We start from the raw sequence: 20045 nt of genomic DNA, 5'->3' as shown, positions 1-20045 counted from the left end.
TGTCCCGGTCGTCATTTACATCCCCCTGTTTCCCCCGGTGTCCCCGTTGTAGTTGTGTCCCTGTGTCCCGGTCGTCATTTATATTCCCTGTGTCCCGGTCGTCATTTGTATCCCGGTGTCCCGGTCTGTATATACATTCGTTTTTTAGTTTTGTTTTTCTCCTTTATTTTTTTCCTTTTTTTTCTTTTTTAGCTTATTTAGATTTTTAGATTTTTTAGTTTTTTTATTAGTTTTTTGTTTTTTTTTTCTTTTTAGTTTTTTTGTCCCGGTCGTCATTTCTCTTTGAGTGTCCCGGTCGTCATTTATATTCCCTGTGTCCCGGTGTCCCGGTCGTCATTTGTGTCCCGGTGTCCTGGTCTGTAATTTCTATTCGAACAATCCCTGTGTCCTGGTCGTCATTTATATATCCCGCCTGTGCCCCCGGCGTCCCCGTTGTAGTTGTGTCCCTGTGTCCCGGTCGTCATTTATATTCCCTGTGTCCCGGTCGTGATTTGTGTCCGGGTGTCCCAGTCTGTAATTTCTCTTTGAGGTTCCCGGTCGTCACTTATATTCCCTCTGTCTCGGTTGTCATTTGTGTCCCGGTCTGTAATTTCTCTTTGAGTGTTTTTTCTTTTTAGTTTTTTTTTAGTTTTTTACCTTTTTTCTTTTTTCAGTTTTCTTTTTCTTCTTTATTTTTCAGCGTCACTATGAAGTACATATCGACGAACCTTTGTTTTTTTAATTTAAATCTGGTAGGCATTGATGACCTTATCCAAGTCAAAATCCCAAACCCAATCATCATCGCTATCATTTTCAGTTTTGATATGTTTTGACTCTCGCTGTCCAGGTGGATTTTCATCTAACTGCGCGGTTTTGCGTTCAAATACCGTTAATGACGTCACCGTCAAAGCAAAAATGACGACAACTAATTTCATGACGTCATTCAACACAGAAACATGACGTCACCTGATCCACAGACAGACAGACAACTTATTTTTATATAGATATATATATATATATATATATATATATATATATATATATATATATATATATATATATATATATATCTATATCTATATATATATATATATATATATATATATATATATATATATATCTATATCTATATATATATATATATATATATATATATATATATATAGATATAGATATATATATATATATATATATATATATATATATATATATATATATATATATATATATATATATATATATATATATATATATATATATATATATATATATATATATATATATATATATATATATATATATATATATGTTTTTAACTACGTAAAACTTGCGAATATACAACATTCTTTGCTGTCCCATTGTCTGTGCATATAAATAGATTTTCAGGTTTACCGACTCTTGATCATGCAACATATAATGGTCCATGGGAAAACAATCCGTATTCAGATCTATACCTCATGATTCTAATGATTGCCCTTGAGCTTTGTTGATGGTGATTGCTAATCGACCATTCCCTGAGTCGCCATCGTCATTTATATATCCCCCTGTGCACCCCGGCGTCCCCTTTGTAGTTATGTCCCTGTGTCCCGGTCGTCATTTATATTCCCTGTGTCCCGGTCGTCATTTGTGTCCCGGTGTTCCAGTCTGTGATTTCTCTTTGAGTGTCCCGGGCGTCATTTATATTCCTTGTGTCCCGGTGTCCCGGTCGTCATTTATATCCCCCTGTGCCCCCCGGCGTCCCCATTGTAGTTGTGTCCCTGTGTCCCGGTCGTCATTTATATTCCCTGTGTCCCGGTCGTCATTTGTATCCCGGTGTCCCGGTCTGTATATACATTCGTTTTTTAGTTTTGTTTTTCTCCTTTATTTTTTTCCTTTTTTCTTTTTTTTCTTTTTTAGTTTATTTAGATTTTTAGATTTTTTAGTTTTTTTATTAGTTTTTAGTTTTTTTGTAGTTTTTACCATTTTTTTAGTTTTTTTAGTTTTTTTTTTTACTTATGTCCTGGTCGTCATTTATACTCCCTGTGTCCCGGTCGTCATTTGTGTCTCGGTGCTTTGTTGATTGCTAATTTATATTATATTTATATTTATATTTTTTATATTTATTAATATTTTTTTAGTTTTCTTTTTCTCTTATTTTTCAGTTTTTTCCTTTTTTTTAGTTTTTTCTTTTTTAGTTTTTAGTTTTTTTTTGTTTTTTACCGAAATAATTCAGACGTCATATGCGGACAAACACGACGTCACTCGACAGACAGACAGACAGACATAACCCACAAACAACTTATTTTTATATATATTTATTCATATTTTTTTAGTTTTCTTTTTCTCTTTTATTTTACAGTTTTTTCCTTTTTTTTAGTTTATTTCTCTTTTAGTTTTTAGTTTTTTTTAGTTTTTTACCTTTTTTTAGTTTTTTTTTTAGTTTTTTTAGTTTTTTAGCTTTTTTAGTTTTTTTATTAGTTTTTATTTTTTTTGTAGTTTTTTCCTTTTTTTATTTTTTTCAGTTTTTTTTTAGTTATTAGATTTTTACCTTTTTTTAGTTTTTTTTAGTTTTTTAGCTTTTTTAGTTTTTTTTTCTTTTTAGTTTTTTTTGTAGTTTTTACCTTTTTTAGTTTTTTTCTTCTTTTGTATTAGTGTGAAATAATTCAGACTTCATATGCGGACAAACATGACGTCACCTGATCCATCCACAGATCCACACACAGACAACTTATTTTTATATATATAGACTAGCTGTTGGGGTGGCGCTTCGCGCCACCCCAACACCTAGTTGGTGGGGGCGCTTCGCGCCCCCCCCAAGCCCCCCCGCGCGCGTAAGTCGTTACGCGCCATAATAGTTACGCGCCATTGTAGTTGTGTCCCTATGTCCCACCTGTGAATATAGATAGATATATATATATATATATATATATATATATATATATATATATATATATATATATATATATATATATATATATATATATATATGGTTTTAACTACGTAAAACTTGCGAATATACAACATTCTTTGCTGTCCCATTGTCTTTGCATTTAAATAGATTGTCAGGTTTACCGACTCTTGAACATGCAACATATAATGGTCCATGGGAAAACAATCTGTATTCAGATCTATACCTCATGATTCTAATGATTGCCCTTGAGCTTTGTTGATGGTGATTGCTAATCGACCATTCCCTGTCCCGGTGTCCCCGTCGTCATTTATATCCCCCTGTTTCCCCCGGTGTCCCCGTTGTAGTTGTGTCCCTGTGTCCCGGTCGTCATTTATATTCCCTGTGTCCCGGTCGTCATTTGTATCCCGGTGTCCCGGTCTGTATATACATTCGTTTTTTAGTTTTGTTTTTCTCGTTTATTTTTTTCCTTTTTTTTTCTTTTTTAGTTTATTTAGATTTTTAGATTTTTTAGTTTTTTATTAGTTTTTAGTTTTTTTTTCTTTTTAGTTTTTTTGTAGTTTTTACCTTCTTTTTAGTTTTTTTTACTTATGTCCTGGTCGTCATTTATACTCCCTGTGTCCCGGTGCTTTGTTGATTGCTAATCGAACATTCCTTTTGTCCTGGTCGCTTTCTCTTTGAGTGGCGTCATTTATTTTTTTCTTTTTTAGTTCTTTTAGTTTTTACCTTTTTTAGTTTTTTTTAGTTTTTTAGATGAAAATTTTTTTTAGTTTTTTCCTTTTTTTCTTTTTAGTTTTTTATTGGTTTTTACCTTTATTTTAGCTTATTTTTCAGTTTTTTCCTTTTTTTAGTTTTTTTTTATTTTTTATTTTTTTTAGTTTTTTACTTTTTTTAGTTTTTATATATATATATATATATATATATGGTTTTAACTACGTAAAACTTGCGAATATACAACATTCTTTGCTGTCCCATTGTCTTTGCATTTAAATAGATTGTCAGGTTTACCGACTCTTGAACATGCAACATATTATCCATGGGAAAACAATCTGTATTCAGATCTATACCTCATGATTCTAATGATTGCCCTTGAGCTTTGTTGATGGTGATTGCTAATCGACCATTCCCTGTCCCGGTGTCCCGGTCGTCATTTATATCCCCCTGTTTCCCCCGGTGTCCCCGTTGTAGTTGTGTCCCTGTGTCCCGGTCGTCATTTATATTCCCTGTGTCCCGGTCATCATTTGTATCCCGGTGTCCCGGTCTGTATATACATTCGTTTTTCAGTTTTGTTTTTCTCCTTTATTTTTTTCCTTTTTTTTTCTTTTTTAGTTTATTTAGATTTTTAGATTTTTTAGTTTTTTTATTAGTTTTTAGTTTTTTTTTCTTTTTAGTTTTTTTGTAGTTTTTACCTTCTTTTTAGTTTTTACTTATGTCCTGGTCGTCATTTATACTCCCTGTGTCCCGGTGCTTTGTTGATTGCTAATCGAACATTCCTTTTGTCCTGGTCGCTTTCTCTTTGAGTGTCGTCATTTATTTTTTTCTTTTTTAGTTCTTTTAGTTTTTACCTTTTTTAGTTTTTTTTAGTTTTTTAGATGAAAATTTTTTTTAGTTTTTTCCTTTTTTTCTTTTTAGTTTTTTATTGGTTTTTACCTTTATTTTAGCTTATTTTTCAGTTTTTTCCTTTTTTTTAGTTTTTTTTTATTTTTTATTTTTTTTAGTTTTTTACCTTTTTTTAGTTTTTTTAGTTTTTTTAGTTTTTTAGCTTTTTTACTTTTTTTTATTAGTTTTTAGTTTTTTTTGTAGTTTTTGCCTTTTTTTAGTTTTTTCAGTTTTTTTTTTAGTTTTTTATTGGTTTTTACCTTTATTTTCGCTTATTTTTCAGTTTTTTCCTTTTTTTAGTTTTTTTAGTTTTTAGTTTTTTTAGTTTTTTACCTTTTTTTAGTTTTTTTAGTTTTTTTAGTTTTTTAGCTTTTTTATTTTTTTTATTAGTTTTTAGTTTTTTTTGTAGTTTTTGCCTTTTTTTAGTTTTTTTTAGTTTTTTAGCTTTTTTATTAGTTTTTAGTTTTTTTTGTAGTTTTTGCCTTTTTTTAGTTTTTTTAGTTTTTTAGCTTTTTTATTTTTTTTTTATTAGTTTTTAGTTTTTTTTGTAGTTTTTGCCTTTTTTTAGTTTTTTCAGTTTTGACGTCACCTGATCCAGTTTTTTCAGGTGACGTCACCTGATCCATCCACAGACAGACAGACAACTTATTTTTATATATATAGATAGATAGATAGATATAGATAAGTTGTATGTGTGTCTATCGAGTGACGTCACTGTCAGCATATGACGACTGAATTATTTTATCACATACCAATTCAAAAACAAATGTAGCTCAGTTATATAACTACCTGTGTTGGCGCAGTGGGTTTGACCTTAGCGTAGTAATACGGGACCTAGAGATCGAACCATGCTGCAGGAATGCACTACAGGGCTGACGCAGGGACCTTATTAGTCAAGAAGCGTCGTTAATCTGATACAAATACAAATACAGTAGCTCAGTTGGTAAAGCGTTATGTTCCAGGTTCCAGGTTCGAACATTGGCTTTAGCATTAATACAAAAGAAGAAAAAAAAAACTAAAAAAGATAAAAACTACAAAAAAAAACTAAAAAGAAAATACTAAAAAAAAATAAAAAAGCTAAAAAGCTAAAAAAAACTAAAAAAAGGGTAAAAAACTAAAAAGGTGAAAAAACTACAAAAAAACTAAAAAGAATAAAAACTATTTAAAAAAACAAAAAAAAAACTAAAAACTGAAAAATAAAAAAAAATAAAAAAGGAAACAAACTGACAAATAAAGGAGAAAAAGAAAACTAAAAAAAAATAAAAATAAAAATATAAAAAACTAAAAAAGGTAAATGTATTCAAGCCGAAGTAGCTGAGTTGGTAAAGCGTTATGTTCCAGGTTCTAGGTCCGAGAGGTTCCAGGTTCGAACCTTGGCTTTAGCATTAATACAAAAGAAGAAAAAAAAAAACTAAAACAGAAAAAAACTAAAAAACAGGTAAAAACTACTAAAAAAGACTAAAAAAGCTAAGAAACTAAAAAAAAAAAAACTAAAAACAAGGTAAAAAACTAAAAACTAAAAAAAGAAAAAACTAAAGACTAATAAAAAAACCAAAAACTGAAAAAGAAAAAAAAAACTAAAAAAAGGAAAAAAACTGAAAAATAAAGGAGAAAAAGAAAACTAAAAAAACTATAAAATGTAAAAACTACAAAAAAAAAATTAAAAAGAAAAAAGAAAAAAAACTAAAAAGCTAGAAAATAGGTAAAAACCAAAGAAAACTAAAAAGAAAAAAAATGAAAAAACAAAATTTATTTCATCATATACCAATTAAAAAACGAATGTATATACAGACCGGGACACAGGGAATATAAATGACGACCAGGACACTCAAAGAGAAATTACAGACTGGTACACCGGGTCATAAATGACGACGACTGGGACGTGTGTGTCAACTGACGTCATGTTTGTGTGACGACTGACGTCATGTTTGTCGACTATAAAAGACGACTGGGACACAGGGACACAACTACAACGGGGACGCCGGGGGGCACAGGGGGATATATAAATGACGATGGGGACAGAGGGAATGTTTGATTAGAAATCACCATCAACAAAGCTCAAGGGCAATCATTAGAATAATGAGGTAAAGATCTGAATACGGATTGTTTTTCCCATGGATAATTATATGTTACATGTTCAAGAGTCAGTAAACCTGATAATCTAATTATATGTACAGACAATGGGACAGCGAAGAATGTTGTATATTCGCAAGTATTACGTAGTTTAAAACATATAAATATATATATATATATATATATATATATATATATATATATATATATATATATATATATATATATATATATATATATATATATATATATATATATATATATATATATAAGTTGTCTGTGTGTGTGTGGGTCTGTCTGTCGGGTGACGTCATGTTTGTGTGTTGACTGACGTCATGAAGTTAGTTGTCGTCATTTTTGTTCTGACGGTGATGTCATTAAATATATTTAAGACAAGCGTTCACGTAGAAATCTACTAATGTTTAACTGTAAAATGACTGATGAACTTACAATGGCAACAGCCGAGGAAGATGCTCGAAGAGTCTATGCCAAAAAACTTGCTGCTGATAGAGAAAGTTTGAAAAGAAAGTGTGCCGAGGAATCAAAAGAACAGCAAGGAAAGAGGCTTGAGGCTGATAGAGAAAGTAAGAACATAAAGCGTGCCGAGGAACTACCAGAGCAACGCGAAACCAGACTTGCTGCTAAAAGAGAAAGTGAAAAAAGAAGGCGTGCCGAGGAATCACAAGAACAGCAAGAAATCAGGCTTGCTGCTGATAGAGAAAGTAAGAAAAGAAAGCGTGCCGAGGAATCAGAGCAACCTGAAAGTTATCGCCTGGCATTCAGGTACCGCCCAGTCGATGATTATAGCTTGAGTAGATGTGTTCAAATCGGAACTATGTCTAAAATTTGTCCCTATTGCAAGGCCTTGAAATTTAATGGTGAAACAATGGGAATGTGTTGCGCCTCAAGAAGTGTGTTGCGCTTAAACTTCCTCTATTGGCTGCACCACCAGAGCCATTGAAGACTTTCCTTACTGTAACTACGTCTTGTGTCCCGGTCGTCATTTTTGTCCTGGTCGTCATTTGTGTTCTGGTGTCCCGGTCTGTAATTTCTCTTTGAGTGTCCTGGTCGTCATTTATATTCCCTGTGTCCCGGTCGTCATTTGTGTCCCGATGCTTTGTTAATGGTGATTGCTAATCGAACATTCCTTGTGTCCCGGTCGCTTTCTCTTTGAGTGTCCCGGTCGTCATTTATATTCCCTATGTCCCGGTGTCCCGGTCGTTATTTGTTTCCCGATGTCCCGGTGTGTAATTTTGTCAAGCAACAAACATGACGTCAGTCGACACACAAACATGACGTCACTCGACACACACAAACACACAGACAACATATTCATATATATATATATATATGTTGTTAGCTACGTAAAACTTGCGAATATACAATATTCTTGTCTGTCGCATTGTCATTACATATAAATAGATTGTCAGGTTTACCGACTCTTGAACATGCAACATATAATTGTCCAAGGGAAAGACAATCCGTATTCAGATCTATAGCTCATTATTCTAATGATTGCCCTTGAGCTTTGTTGATGATAATTGCTAACCGAACCTGGAAAATAACGCTTTACCAGCTCAGCTACTTCGGCTTTAATACATTCGTTTTTATATTGGTATATGATGAAATAATTCAGATGTCATTTGCGGACAGTGACGTCAGTCGATTGACAGACAAACAACTTATTTATATATATATTGAAAGATAGATATATATAAATATATACAAATTAACTACGTAAAACTTGTGAATATACAACATTCTTCGCTGTTCCATTGTCGGTGCATATAAATAGATTGTCAAGTTTACCGACCCTCGAACTTGCAACGTACAATTGTCCATGGGAAAAACAATCTGTATTAAGATCTATACCGCATTTGTTTAATGATCGACCTTGAGCTTTGTTGATAGTGATTGTAAATGCTAATCAAATTGGGAATTGCAATCTTTTAAATTGAAAACGCAGATCCGTTGGAATCATGGGAATGCGAGAAATAAGAACAGCCTCATTCTCAAAAGGCCCTGTCAAGATTGTTGCCTCTATTACGTTTTCCATTCTTTTTTTACGGCAAGTCGCGTGCCATTGCAAAGTTTTAGTGGGTTGATATTTCGTAACAATATTATTGGTACGCCTATTTTTTGTTCTAGCACGTGTGGTGGAAACCCTGGGAAATCTGGGGAATTTAAAAATTCAGATGGATAATTAACCGCTTCATTTGGTTCAAAAACTGTGTCGACTGACTTGAAAAGGACTGCCTGGTCTCGAATCTTAGTCAAAACAATATTATTGAGCTCGTGGACGTCTATATTTTTGGCTGCCAGAATCGCTCGTTCACTTAGCCATTTATGATTTTTATAATTTGTTAGAATATTTGGAAATACTTTTTCAACCAATTGATTTTTGGATGTCACTAAATTACAGAATTCAGCGAGTAGTTGTATACGTCCTCAAATTGAGGCTACTGGGAGCTTTCCGTTTCCAATTGCCAGCAATTGACCTGAAAATATTTGACCAGAGTCATCGTTTTGGAATCGGACATGGATATTTGTAGTTAATTCTAATGTCTTTACGTGTACCAAAAATTAGAATTTTTCAGGCAAGCATTCATTTCGTCTGCAGGGGTTGATCTAGGTATTATAGGTAATGTTTGCCTGAAATATCCCGCAAGCAATATTAATGTGCTGCAAAAGAGTTTCGGATTTCCTCTCAAATCTCGCAATGATTGCTCCAGAGCCTCGAGCGATTTTTTGTGTGCCATTTTGCACTCGTCCCAAATAATAAGTTAGCATTGTTGCAATACTTTACCCATCCCAGATGATTTGGAAATATTGCACGTGGGAGTTTCTGTAGAATGCAATTTCAGAGGCAATTTCAAAGCGGAATGAGCAGTTCTTCCACCAGGCAGCAACGTTGCAGCTATTCTGGACGACGCAATTGTCAACGCTATATCATCTTTTGATCGAATTGATGCCAGAGTCAGTTTTATCACAAACGTTTTACCAGTACCACCTAGTGCATCCAAAAATAAGATTTCTCCAACGTTGTTATCGACACAATGCATTATCGTATCATAAATATCTTTTTGCTCAGACGTTAAATTAGAAATATTATTTTGTACATACGACAACAGATCATTCGTGTTCTAACTTTGTTCAAGATCCAATTCTACACATGTCGAAAAAGCCGTGGTACGATTAGGTGAAGGCATTCCCAAATTCTGAAGAGGTTTGTTTGCCATACATAAGCACAAATCTTCAATAATAACTAAAGTGTAGTTATAAATTTCTGATGTAAAATCAAAAGTCATATCTGACGTCTCTAGCCGTTTTCGATGGAGTATATCTTCGGACATTTTCGATTTAAATTTCTCCCATAACTCTGTAGCAGCTGAAGGAGAGCAAGTTGTCAGTATGATTCCAAACAACGCAAGAATTTGACTTGGAGTTGACGTTTCGCACGCGGCATTCATGCAGTTATTCAGTGTTGGTCAGTCTCCAATAAATTCAGAGCTTGGCATGCACTACGGTAAGTGTCATGCATAGTACCGTTTACAGTTCTCAAATACTCAAAGGACGTCGGACCGGGTACATTCACCAAAAGCAGGCGTAGAAAGAAGCATTCATGTTGATTGGGGTGAATGGTGTAGAGTCTTCCTATCGTAGTATCTTTGAAGATGATAGGTTGGCCTTTGTCTGACTTACCCTGTTTTCGACGTTTAAATGATTTATTTTTAGTATTCCACGTGTAATACGAAGGCACTTCAGTATACATCAGTTTTTTTTGCAAAAGAATCATTTTGGCATAACGAAAAGAAAGCAGTTAACGTTGTATCCGATGGATTCAGGGCTCTTTGTTGCACGTTGAATTCTGAAAAATAAACACGTTGACCATTCTGTAAATGTACCGCTAAGTGAACAAAAGCTGGACTTCGTTCATGTGTCGGAAATGAAAGATTTCGCCAAACAGCTTCATTACTGGTTATGTATCTTCCAGCCTGATATTATACGATTTCATTGATATCACTGATTTCATACTGCAAGCCAAAAACTGCTATGTCACTGCCTTTGTTGACGTATTTACATATGTATTTGCTTGCCTTCACGGTGTTACAATATTCAACGTTTATGTTTGCATTAAATATTTTTGATAATAAAGGGGAATATTGAACAACCCAGTGGTTATCTACTTCGATAGTGATACCGTTACGCTTCTTTATTATTGCTATCTTACCACCATCTTCAGTAGATCGTCTTCTATATTGTGGGTAACCATCATTGCCAGTAATTGTGTTGGGTACTAAAAGTCGCGAATATTGCTTTGTGCACCTTCCTGTGGCCATGCATGGTGATTTTTTGCTCAGTGCACCGCAAGGTCCATGTATCATTTTTTTAACACAATACCATTTCATTAGAAGTAATTTTATCATGTAGCCAGATTAGTATACGTGCGTGTGGCAATCCTCGTTTTTGCCATTCCACTGAGTACATCCAGCCTCGCACTGACCCAAATACTTTAAGTTTTACTATGTAGTTTATCAGTGATTTCAACTTTTGCTGGAAGACACGGGCCGTAATGTCATGTCTATGAACTGCCGATTGTCCTTGAAGTAAAAGCTGTTGTATCTCGTCCCAAGATTGATTACATGTAAACGTAATAAATAAATCTGGACGACCATAGAGACGAACATATGCAATAGCATATTGAGCATATTCATGCATATGACGGAGACTGCCAGCATATGACGAAGGTCAAATCGCTAATCTTCCAACGTTAGTGGTATTACTGTCATTTACAACTGCATCTCGCAAATGAATAGATTGTTCAGAGCGGAGCTTGGACTGATTCAGACGGATAAATAGTAAACGTTCTGATTCAATCTTTGCATACATATCAACGATGTATTGGTGATACAATTGACGACATTTTAAACTATAATTATCTTCATTGTGACGAATCATTAGTCTATAGGAATAATAATTCATAGCGCTGAATTTCTTATCCGTTTGTTTATTAGTGGATGGATCAATCAATTAATTATTAAAGTGATAGCCGTCGGCTCCATCCCTAAGAATGATAGGATATTGTAAGGCATTATAGCATCGATGAATTTCAGCAATTCTTACCAACTGAGCGTTTCGCTTATGAAGAATAATATCTCGAGGTAAAAACTGATCACCCACCATAACAATTTCCACTTCGTCGATGGTTGGAGCATTGTATCTACGCACATGTTCGCCAGTAGGCGTTTTGTCAGCGGTAATAACTATTTTATGTGTTTCAGTAGGCATCAAATTGATAGCTGATTTGAACAGATGCGCTAAATCATTATTATCGTGAAAAAGATGTTGCAATTGGGAAACGATTGTCCTTTCAACGTCGGGAAACATTTCGAAACGTGTATTCTATTCAGAATTGCTATCACTGATGAAGTACAGTTGTAAAAATTTATGATTCTCACCTGAGAATTGTAGAAGGGACCATGCTCTATGATAAATTTGCCCTTTTACTTTGAAAGTAGGTATAAATTGATCATGATTTTCGATTTGGGCTCCAAACGACGTCATTTGAAAACATGAGTTATATTTTCTGATGCTTGATAAAAAACGCTTAGATTCTGACGTATTTCCAGTAAGCAGAGTCTTCAATGGCTCCTTGGGTGCAGCCAGTTGAGGAAGTTTAACTTTTCCTGAGGCGCAACACATTCCCATTGTTTTACCATTAAATTCCAAGGCCTTGCATTAGGGACAAATTTTAGACATAGTCCCGATTTGAACACATCTATTATAATCAGCGACTGGGCTATGCCTGAATGCCATGCGATAATTTTCACGTTGCTCTTGTGATTCCTCGGCACGCTTTCTTTTGGCATTATCTCTTGAAGCCGCAAGCATGTTTTCACGTTGCTCTTGTGATTCCTCAACACGCCTTCTTTTTTCACTTTCTCTTTTAGCAGCAAGTCCGGTTTCGCGTTGCTCTGGTAGTTCCTCGATATGCCTTCGTTGACGTGAATTACAAATTCCTAATCTGGCATTATCTCTAGTTTCTCGGCGTGTCTAGTTCCTCGACACGCCTTTGTTGACGTAAATTGCAAAATCCTAATTTGGCCCTTTCTCTTTGAACCTCAAGCCTGGTTTTGCTTTTTGGTAACATTCTATAACATTGACAGTTGGAAAAATCTTCACGTGCCAAGCTTGCTAAAGCTCAACAATTTATAATAAACCATCAAAATTAAGTATCTGTTTTAAGGTTTTCTAATTACTTTAATCTATTGTCAAAATATTTTGAAATATTTTTATCCCAGTTTTTAAATTTTAGTTTTTTTTTCTTCTTTATTTTTGAGACATCATATGCAAACTCTCAACACAAAAATACATACAACTTATTTATATCTATATAGAAAATATAATCTGGCGTAACAGAAATAGTGTAACAGACATAACACACAAACTAATTATTTATATGTATATAGGTGTACCATAGTCTAAAGCCGGGAACTCATTTTTCATTATAACGTCAATCATTTTTTAATAAAATATTTTGCTTTGAAGAGAACTGTTGAAAATTATCATCAAGAATTAAACATTTTTCGTATTAAATCCGTATGATTTTTGTTTCCCAAATCCGGACATTTAAAATAACACTCACTATCGAATATAGACTAGCAAAGAATGAAGGTTCTCTCTCCTTAGTAACAAAATCACATATTGATTCATGGTTCAATAAATGAATCCATGGGTAAACTATTATTGGTGTTAGTAACCTTTTTCAGTGCTTTGTTTTTCATCAATTCATCTTCAATTTTCTTGCTGATTATGTCCGATAGTGCCAATTTATTTTACCTGTGATTTCTCTGTCTCTTGGTGAATTATCTTCACTTAGATTGCAGTTTCGACCCCATAGACAAGATATGCTGCATGGTAATGGTAGAGGAGTATGTTTTGTTCTGTATACCTTTTTTTGAATGGTAATAGTTGGAGGATGTTGATAATATTCATCAAGTGATAACATGTTACCAGCAGCAGTACTAACAAGTTAGGCTTCGTCATCGACTAGAAGTTTTAGATTTGCATTCTCTTTGAGAACTATCATCACTGGAAATGTTACTCTCGTATATCCCCGTCTATAACACTTGAATTTTTCTGTTAATCCAAAGGAATTCAACTCCTTACTGTCATGACAATGCAGACATACATATCCAATAGTATTAGTACTTGTTTCATGATTCAAATATTTCTCTTTCTTGGCATTCAATGCTACTACAATGCTATCATATAAGAACGCCTTCTTGGAATATTTCATAACTTTTGTGTGAGATTAATTAATTAAGGAAGAAAAGGGTTTTGGCTATGGCTTATTTTAAACCAATTCAGGAATCACTACTCTGAACCCTCCTCCATGATAATAGGTGGTAAGAAGCTGTATGCCCCGAACTGTAAATTACTTGTAAGTTGATTGGCAGGACAGATTAGAGATGGTATCCTGCTTTATTTTAGGGGAATGTCTCAATGTAGTGGTTTAATCCAAAAACTGGTAGGTAGTTATATTGTAGCCAAAGATAAACAATCGCTTTCCAAAACAGTGTTTTTCTTAACATATCAAAAAAGTCAGTGCATAACAAACTTTTAGGATCAGTTCTCCTATTACTGTTAATTTTTGTTAATTTCTGAAATTTTTATTCAACCTCGATCATCTTGTATAATAATGAAAATTTCCCGGATATCTATTTCGTATTTAATACCTGTTTGTCCGAAAGTAATTGCTTGCCCACCTAAGTAGCATCCCTGAACCAATTCAGGTGATTAAATTAAGCACTTTCTTTTGTATATTCCATCTGATGTCAAGATATAGACCCAAAAACAGCGCAACTATAAAAATTTACGCTGCTAATCTATTTCAAAAGAGATCCACCGTTAAAAAAATGTGCAAAAAATCGTAAGGAAAAGTAAGGAACACTATTTCAGGAAAATACCCTTGCTTCTCACGTTGCTCGAATCTGAGACTCAATGGTACTGTTTCAGAAACTGGTGGCTCTAGTGATTTTTTTTTATCGCATTGGAAAATAGTGTAAATAATGTTCTGGCCTTAAAAAGCTTTGGGGGTATTAGCCCTACTCCTGCCTACTATAATTTCTGTTCGTTTTAAGTTTGACTTGATTATTCGTTGAAGTTCTGGGTTGTATTCATCTATAATCTATAGCATCACCTGTTATCATTATGTTAGATGTTACAACTAATTTCAATTTCGTTTTTAATTTCAATGTTCGTTTTGTGTTATATTTATTCACGATAACAAGTTGCAGAAGTGAATGCATTTTACCTGTCAGGGCATGTTTGTTGCGGTCCAAATTGAGAACAAAATATATTGTATCTATCTAGTGCTCTTCGAATACCCCAATAGTTATCAAATAGTTTATGGTAACGAACTATAGTGAGGAGCGACCCGGCTCCATAGTAGCCAAAACTCTAAAAAATGGAATTTTGATACCAATAGTTACATTAAAAGAATTGTATTTCTATGCTGATTTTAAATATATAAGTTTCATCAAGTTAAGTGTTAGCCATTAAAAGTTAAGAGCCTGAGTAAATTTGTATTATTTTAGAAAATAGGTGAAAACAACCCCTAAAAGCTGTGGAATGTTAACAAAAATCACACCATCAGATTCAGCATATCAGAGAACCCTATCAGAGAGGTTTCAAGCTCCCATCTACAAAAATGTGGAATTTTGTATTTTTTGCCAGAAGACAGATCACAGCGCCGTGTTAATTTTTGTCTTTTTTTGTTTTCTTTTTTTCCCTGGGGTGATTGCATCAGCCCAGTGGTCCAATAATGTCGCGAGAAGGCTCATTTTAACAGAAAATTAATAGTGCCTGTTCTAAGTGACCAAAAATTGGAGATTTCATCAAAAGAATTTTATTTTTATGCTGATTTTAAATATATAAGTTTCATCTAGTTTAGTCTTATCCATTAAAAGTTAAGAGCCTGAGAAAATTTGCATTGCTTTAGAAAATAGGGGAGGACACCCCCTAAAAGCTATAGAATCTTAACAAAACCACAGCATCAGATTCAGCTTATCAGAGAACCCTACCGTAGAAGTTTCAAGGTCCCATCTACAAAAATGTAGAATGTTGTATTTTTTACCAGAAGAGATCTCAAATGCATGTTAATTTGTTTTTTGTTTTCTTGTTTTTTTCCAAGGGGTGATTGCATCGACCCAGTGGTCCTAGAATGCCGCTTAGTGCTGTTTTTAAGTGGCAAAAAAATTGGAGGACACCTAGCTCCCCTCCCATGCTCTTTTTTCCCAAAGTCACTGGATCAAAATTTCGAGATCTCCATTTTGTTTGGCATAGTCAAAAACCTAATAATTATGTGGGGGAGAAATTCAGAAATTAAATAGAAAAAAACGAAATTAAATAGAAAGGTTTTTTTAACTTCTAATAAGGAGCGACTTAAAAACTTAAAACGAACAGAAATTATTCCTAAAAATTATTGTCCCCTCCTCAACGCATCGCTCTATGCGCTAAAGTTTTTTATTGTGTTAAAAAGTAGACTTGTAAGAAAGAGTCAAACGTTTGCGTAAAGAGCGGGGCGTTGAGAAGGGAACAGCCGCTTTCATACACGGAATAATTTCTGTTCATTTTAAGTTTTAATATCGCTCCTTACTTGCAGTTAAAAAAAAAACCTGGTTTTTCTTCAATCCCTTACAGAAACAGGAACAGGATACTCACATTTGTATGTATATTCAGACCGCTGTGTTCAGAAAAGTAGATGAACAGGAAAGTAGATGAACAGAGATGGTCTCTGTTCATCAGATGCAGGGTAGGCTATGCTCAACTACTAAATACAGAAAATTTTATCTAGCATATTTTTCCCGGAGGAGCGCTCAGATAAAGAACCAACTACAACCCATAGTAAGTGCAATTTTAAAAAGGTAAATGAAAAAAAACTGTCTATTAAAACATGTTTCTGTTTGATATCGATTCAGTAATGGCAACTACTTCTTATCTAAAAACATCGCTCACATAAATATTCAGGAAGAAAATAAAAAGACACCCTTTTCCGAGAAAATTTGATAATAAATGCACCAAGATTTGTTGCTGGATGTTTGGGGCGACTGAAGTTCACTTACGTTTGGTCTAACTATAGCCTGTAGATGCTATTTTTCACGTTATTTTTCGCTGGGATCCTTTACCAAAAAGAAAATAAACCTGATTGAAAACCTTTCTATTGACTTTGCACCAGAAACGCAGTTATCTATAATTTATGCATAGGTTATTTTTCGCTATTTACCGAGTCTTTGTCAAACATAAATATTTTCAAGGTATTTACCCGAGCATACTCGGGTTTTCACCAGGCTGTCGCGTCCTACCATAAGAATATTAACCACAGGTTTTCTGTAGGATCTTTGTGGTGTAAAATTACTTTTGGAAGGGCCACCAGGGTATGGAAAATCAACTCTGGCATTGAAAGTGGCTCTTGACTGGAGTGAGGGAAAACAATATTTAAAGGACTACGAGTTTTTATTCCTAATCCAGTTGGCAGAATTGAAGGTAAGTTGACTATTTGCGTAACTTGGTTGCTTCATTTAATTTAAAATGAGGAATTTTAAAGTATTTTTAACGATTCAAATTACAAAAGCATGCTTGATTCGTGGTTACGTAGAACACCGTGCAATTGGAGAACAGTACTTCAGATTCTGTGGTGAAAAAACTCACAAACAAAATCAAACTAATCTCTGAGAGGGAAGTTTTCTTTCAAGATCTTTTTTTTCTCTTTTTCTAGCCAATGGTTTTTCCGATCTCAATTTTGAAACTGCACTTTCTATTTCATGATTTTGAAAGTAGTTTCAGAAATTAATACGGAAATAGTGCGCTCTTACTATCTTTCTTACAAACTGATTTTCTAAGTTTTAATAAAAATAAAGTGAGGCAAGTTTTTGATTTAACTTGAGATAGACTTGGACGTAAAAATGTTTAGCAAGAATTGAAATCTTTAAATGATTCTTTATCGTTGTAATAGAATAAATATTACGACTGATTATAATTACATTTGCAATGTTTGCATAAAACCGTGTAGGAGAGGGGGAGTTCTTGAATTTCTTGAGGTCTTTAGACTCCCCCAAAAATGTTTTATATGAAGACCGGTGAAACAGGCAATATGGTGTTGTCATTTTATTCAAACCACATCCGATATATTTGCTTGCTTTTTGCTTTGAACTATCGCTTGTATTTTTTTTAAACTGTTTTGCTTATATTTGTTTCAATATAAGTTTAAATGTGAACGCTTAAATAGCATTGGTAGTCAGGTGATGGCGAAAATTTGATTATTTCATTTGAAATATGTATATGAAAGCCATGATTCTGCCTCACTAAAACTGAAATATTTGATGTTCTCCAAAATACTAAAGACGCGAAGAATTCATTAATTTTTTTCCAAAAAGGGCTCCTGGTGGTCCTTTGACTTGATGGTCCTTTTGTGTTTTGTTGTTTACGTTGTGGATTTTCCTATGTATCTTGGATGCACTATGCATATCAGTTCAGCCTTTGACCATCCAATTAATAAACAAAATAGAGTTTTTCTGATGGACGTAAAAAGCAAAACTAAAACTCAAAAACGAATAGAAATTACCGCTTTTACGCGAGCGATTCGAAGTCAAATTATTCAAGCGGGAAACATGAAAATTCTGTATTTCGAAGAATATGGAATGAAGAATAAAATAAAAATGAAAATTAGGCTATTGAAATGCAAAAGCCATTACAAAAAAACGAAATGTGCCGTTACGATTGTAAACACGTGCAAATCAAAGATCCAAGATGCTGAAAACTGTAAGCCAAAGTACCAAACAAGGATTATATCAGACAAAATTCCTTTTGCCTGGTTAGCAAATCTAGTCTTTCGTCCTCGTGAGCAGCTCACGCTTCACTCATGTGATTACCTTCTATACAAATGATGTTTTATTTTGACGCCATATTTCCATTTTTTCTTATTCTTATTGTTCCAAAACTATTCAACCTTCATTTCTCAAACGTAAAAGGAAATAAATGTAATTTAGTTAATAGTGATTTGCACAACAGAAAGTCAGGGAAGAAATCATGCATTTTTATCAAGATAATCCTAACTTCTGATAGTATAGTCAAAATATTTAAATTTTTGGGTGTTTGGCAGTAATTGACGGGATTATTTGTTACACCGCTTGAAAATTAAGAGTAGTTCCATCAGAATTACAATGCTTAGTTTAGAATCGCCTGTACGTTTTTCAGACTGATATTCCAAGCTTCATTGTTGAAGAGCTGCTCCCTCTAAAATTGACAAAGTACGAATCATCGCTTCGATTAATGTTAGAAGAACAAGACTCGAAAGTTATTCTTTTATTGGACGGATTAGATGAACTAAATCGCCAACGTAGGAAAGCCGTGATCGACTTGTTGAAAGGAAAGTGCTTAGGAAAGGTAATTTTGATTTTGTGAAATTCACTCCTTGAATAGGGCTTCTAGTTTTGTTCTTACTCTTATTACTATTAAACACAAACTATAAGTCACTTCAAATGAAAGTAAAGAGCAACATTAAAACGTAAGACGCACGAATTTTTTCTCTATATAAGGAGTCTGCCTTCTTTCTGAATTCCCACAATTAACACCAAAATTTGCTAGTTCTTCTCTGAAAACATTTTTGGATGAAACGAATATGGTTAGTGGGTATCTCCTAGTGATTTTTTTGCTGATTGTCTGTCAAAACATTTGCACGGTAAATTTACTGTCTAAGGCAAATGCACATCACTAAATTCTCCTATTCTAAGGCGCCCAGAGAAAAAATTTTTACCCGCTTCTAATTGCCCTTGTGTTTCAACATTAGTTATTGAATTATTTTCGGCAGAAAGTGAAACTTCAGTGTAAAGAATGTTGTGTACCCTCCCCCCATCTCTTAGACAGAATAAGTTCTGAGCGTCTTTAATTTTAGTATCACTCTTAACTGTTATTTTAAATAAGCTGTTATTTGATTTTTATTTCTGTTTGTTTTCAATACCAGACCTAATATTGCCCTGAATGCAAGGGGTTTACACCCGCTCTATTCTCAATATTTATATTAAGGTTTCGCTTTGCATAAAAATACACTTAAAAAGGGCTCAGTGATGAATATTTGCATTTCAAAAAACAAAACAAATGAAGAAAAAAATTAGGTTCTGAAACATCAAATACGACTTTCATGGTAGCCATTATTCTAGTTTTCAAGGGTAGTTTCTTACCAATCTATTTCATTCCAATATATCTATTACCCTTCCCCCTTTTGTTCAGGTAAGCATAGGAATGGGATCTTTTATCTGATGATGCCTCAAATGAATTGACTCAGTTAAATGAACACCAAAATAATTTCATTGTATGCAACTTACTGTTTACCATCTTTAGGAAAAAATGTTTGATTTTCTTCCTACATTTTTTTTTCTCTTTTTTATTATAGTTTTGGTTTTTATATATTTTAGTGAAAATGAACACGATACGATTATGCAGTTAT

The 20045-nt window shown here is 33.7% G+C and overlaps 1 protein-coding gene and 1 long non-coding RNA gene across 3 annotated transcripts in view; one reads left to right on the top strand and one right to left on the bottom strand.

Moving 5' to 3' along the window:
- Positions 1-5146, bottom strand: part of LOC136031910 (uncharacterized) — a 121800-nt gene extending 116654 nt beyond the window's left edge. The window contains exon 1 of the long non-coding RNA XR_010618612.1: positions 4294-5146. This is a non-coding gene — a long non-coding RNA (uncharacterized LOC136031910). The remainder of the gene's footprint in view (positions 1-4293) is intronic.
- The window catches only part of LOC136031890 (NACHT, LRR and PYD domains-containing protein 4-like), a 133833-nt gene that overhangs the window by 78719 nt on the left and 35069 nt on the right, over positions 1-20045 (top strand). For both annotated transcript variants that reach the window (XM_065711866.1, XM_065711875.1), the window contains exons 4-5: positions 16937-17086; positions 18797-18985. In XM_065711866.1, the coding sequence (XP_065567938.1) occupies positions 16937-17086; positions 18797-18985 (339 nt within the window). The remainder of the gene's footprint in view (positions 1-16936; positions 17087-18796; positions 18986-20045) is intronic.

Source organism: Artemia franciscana, chromosome 1 (assembly GCF_032884065.1).
Source record: "Artemia franciscana chromosome 1, ASM3288406v1, whole genome shotgun sequence".
In the NCBI taxonomy this organism is placed as follows: Eukaryota; Metazoa; Arthropoda; class Branchiopoda; order Anostraca; family Artemiidae; genus Artemia; species Artemia franciscana.
The sequence above is the reverse complement of the archived record's forward strand: the minus strand, read 5'-3'. Positions and strand labels throughout refer to the sequence as shown.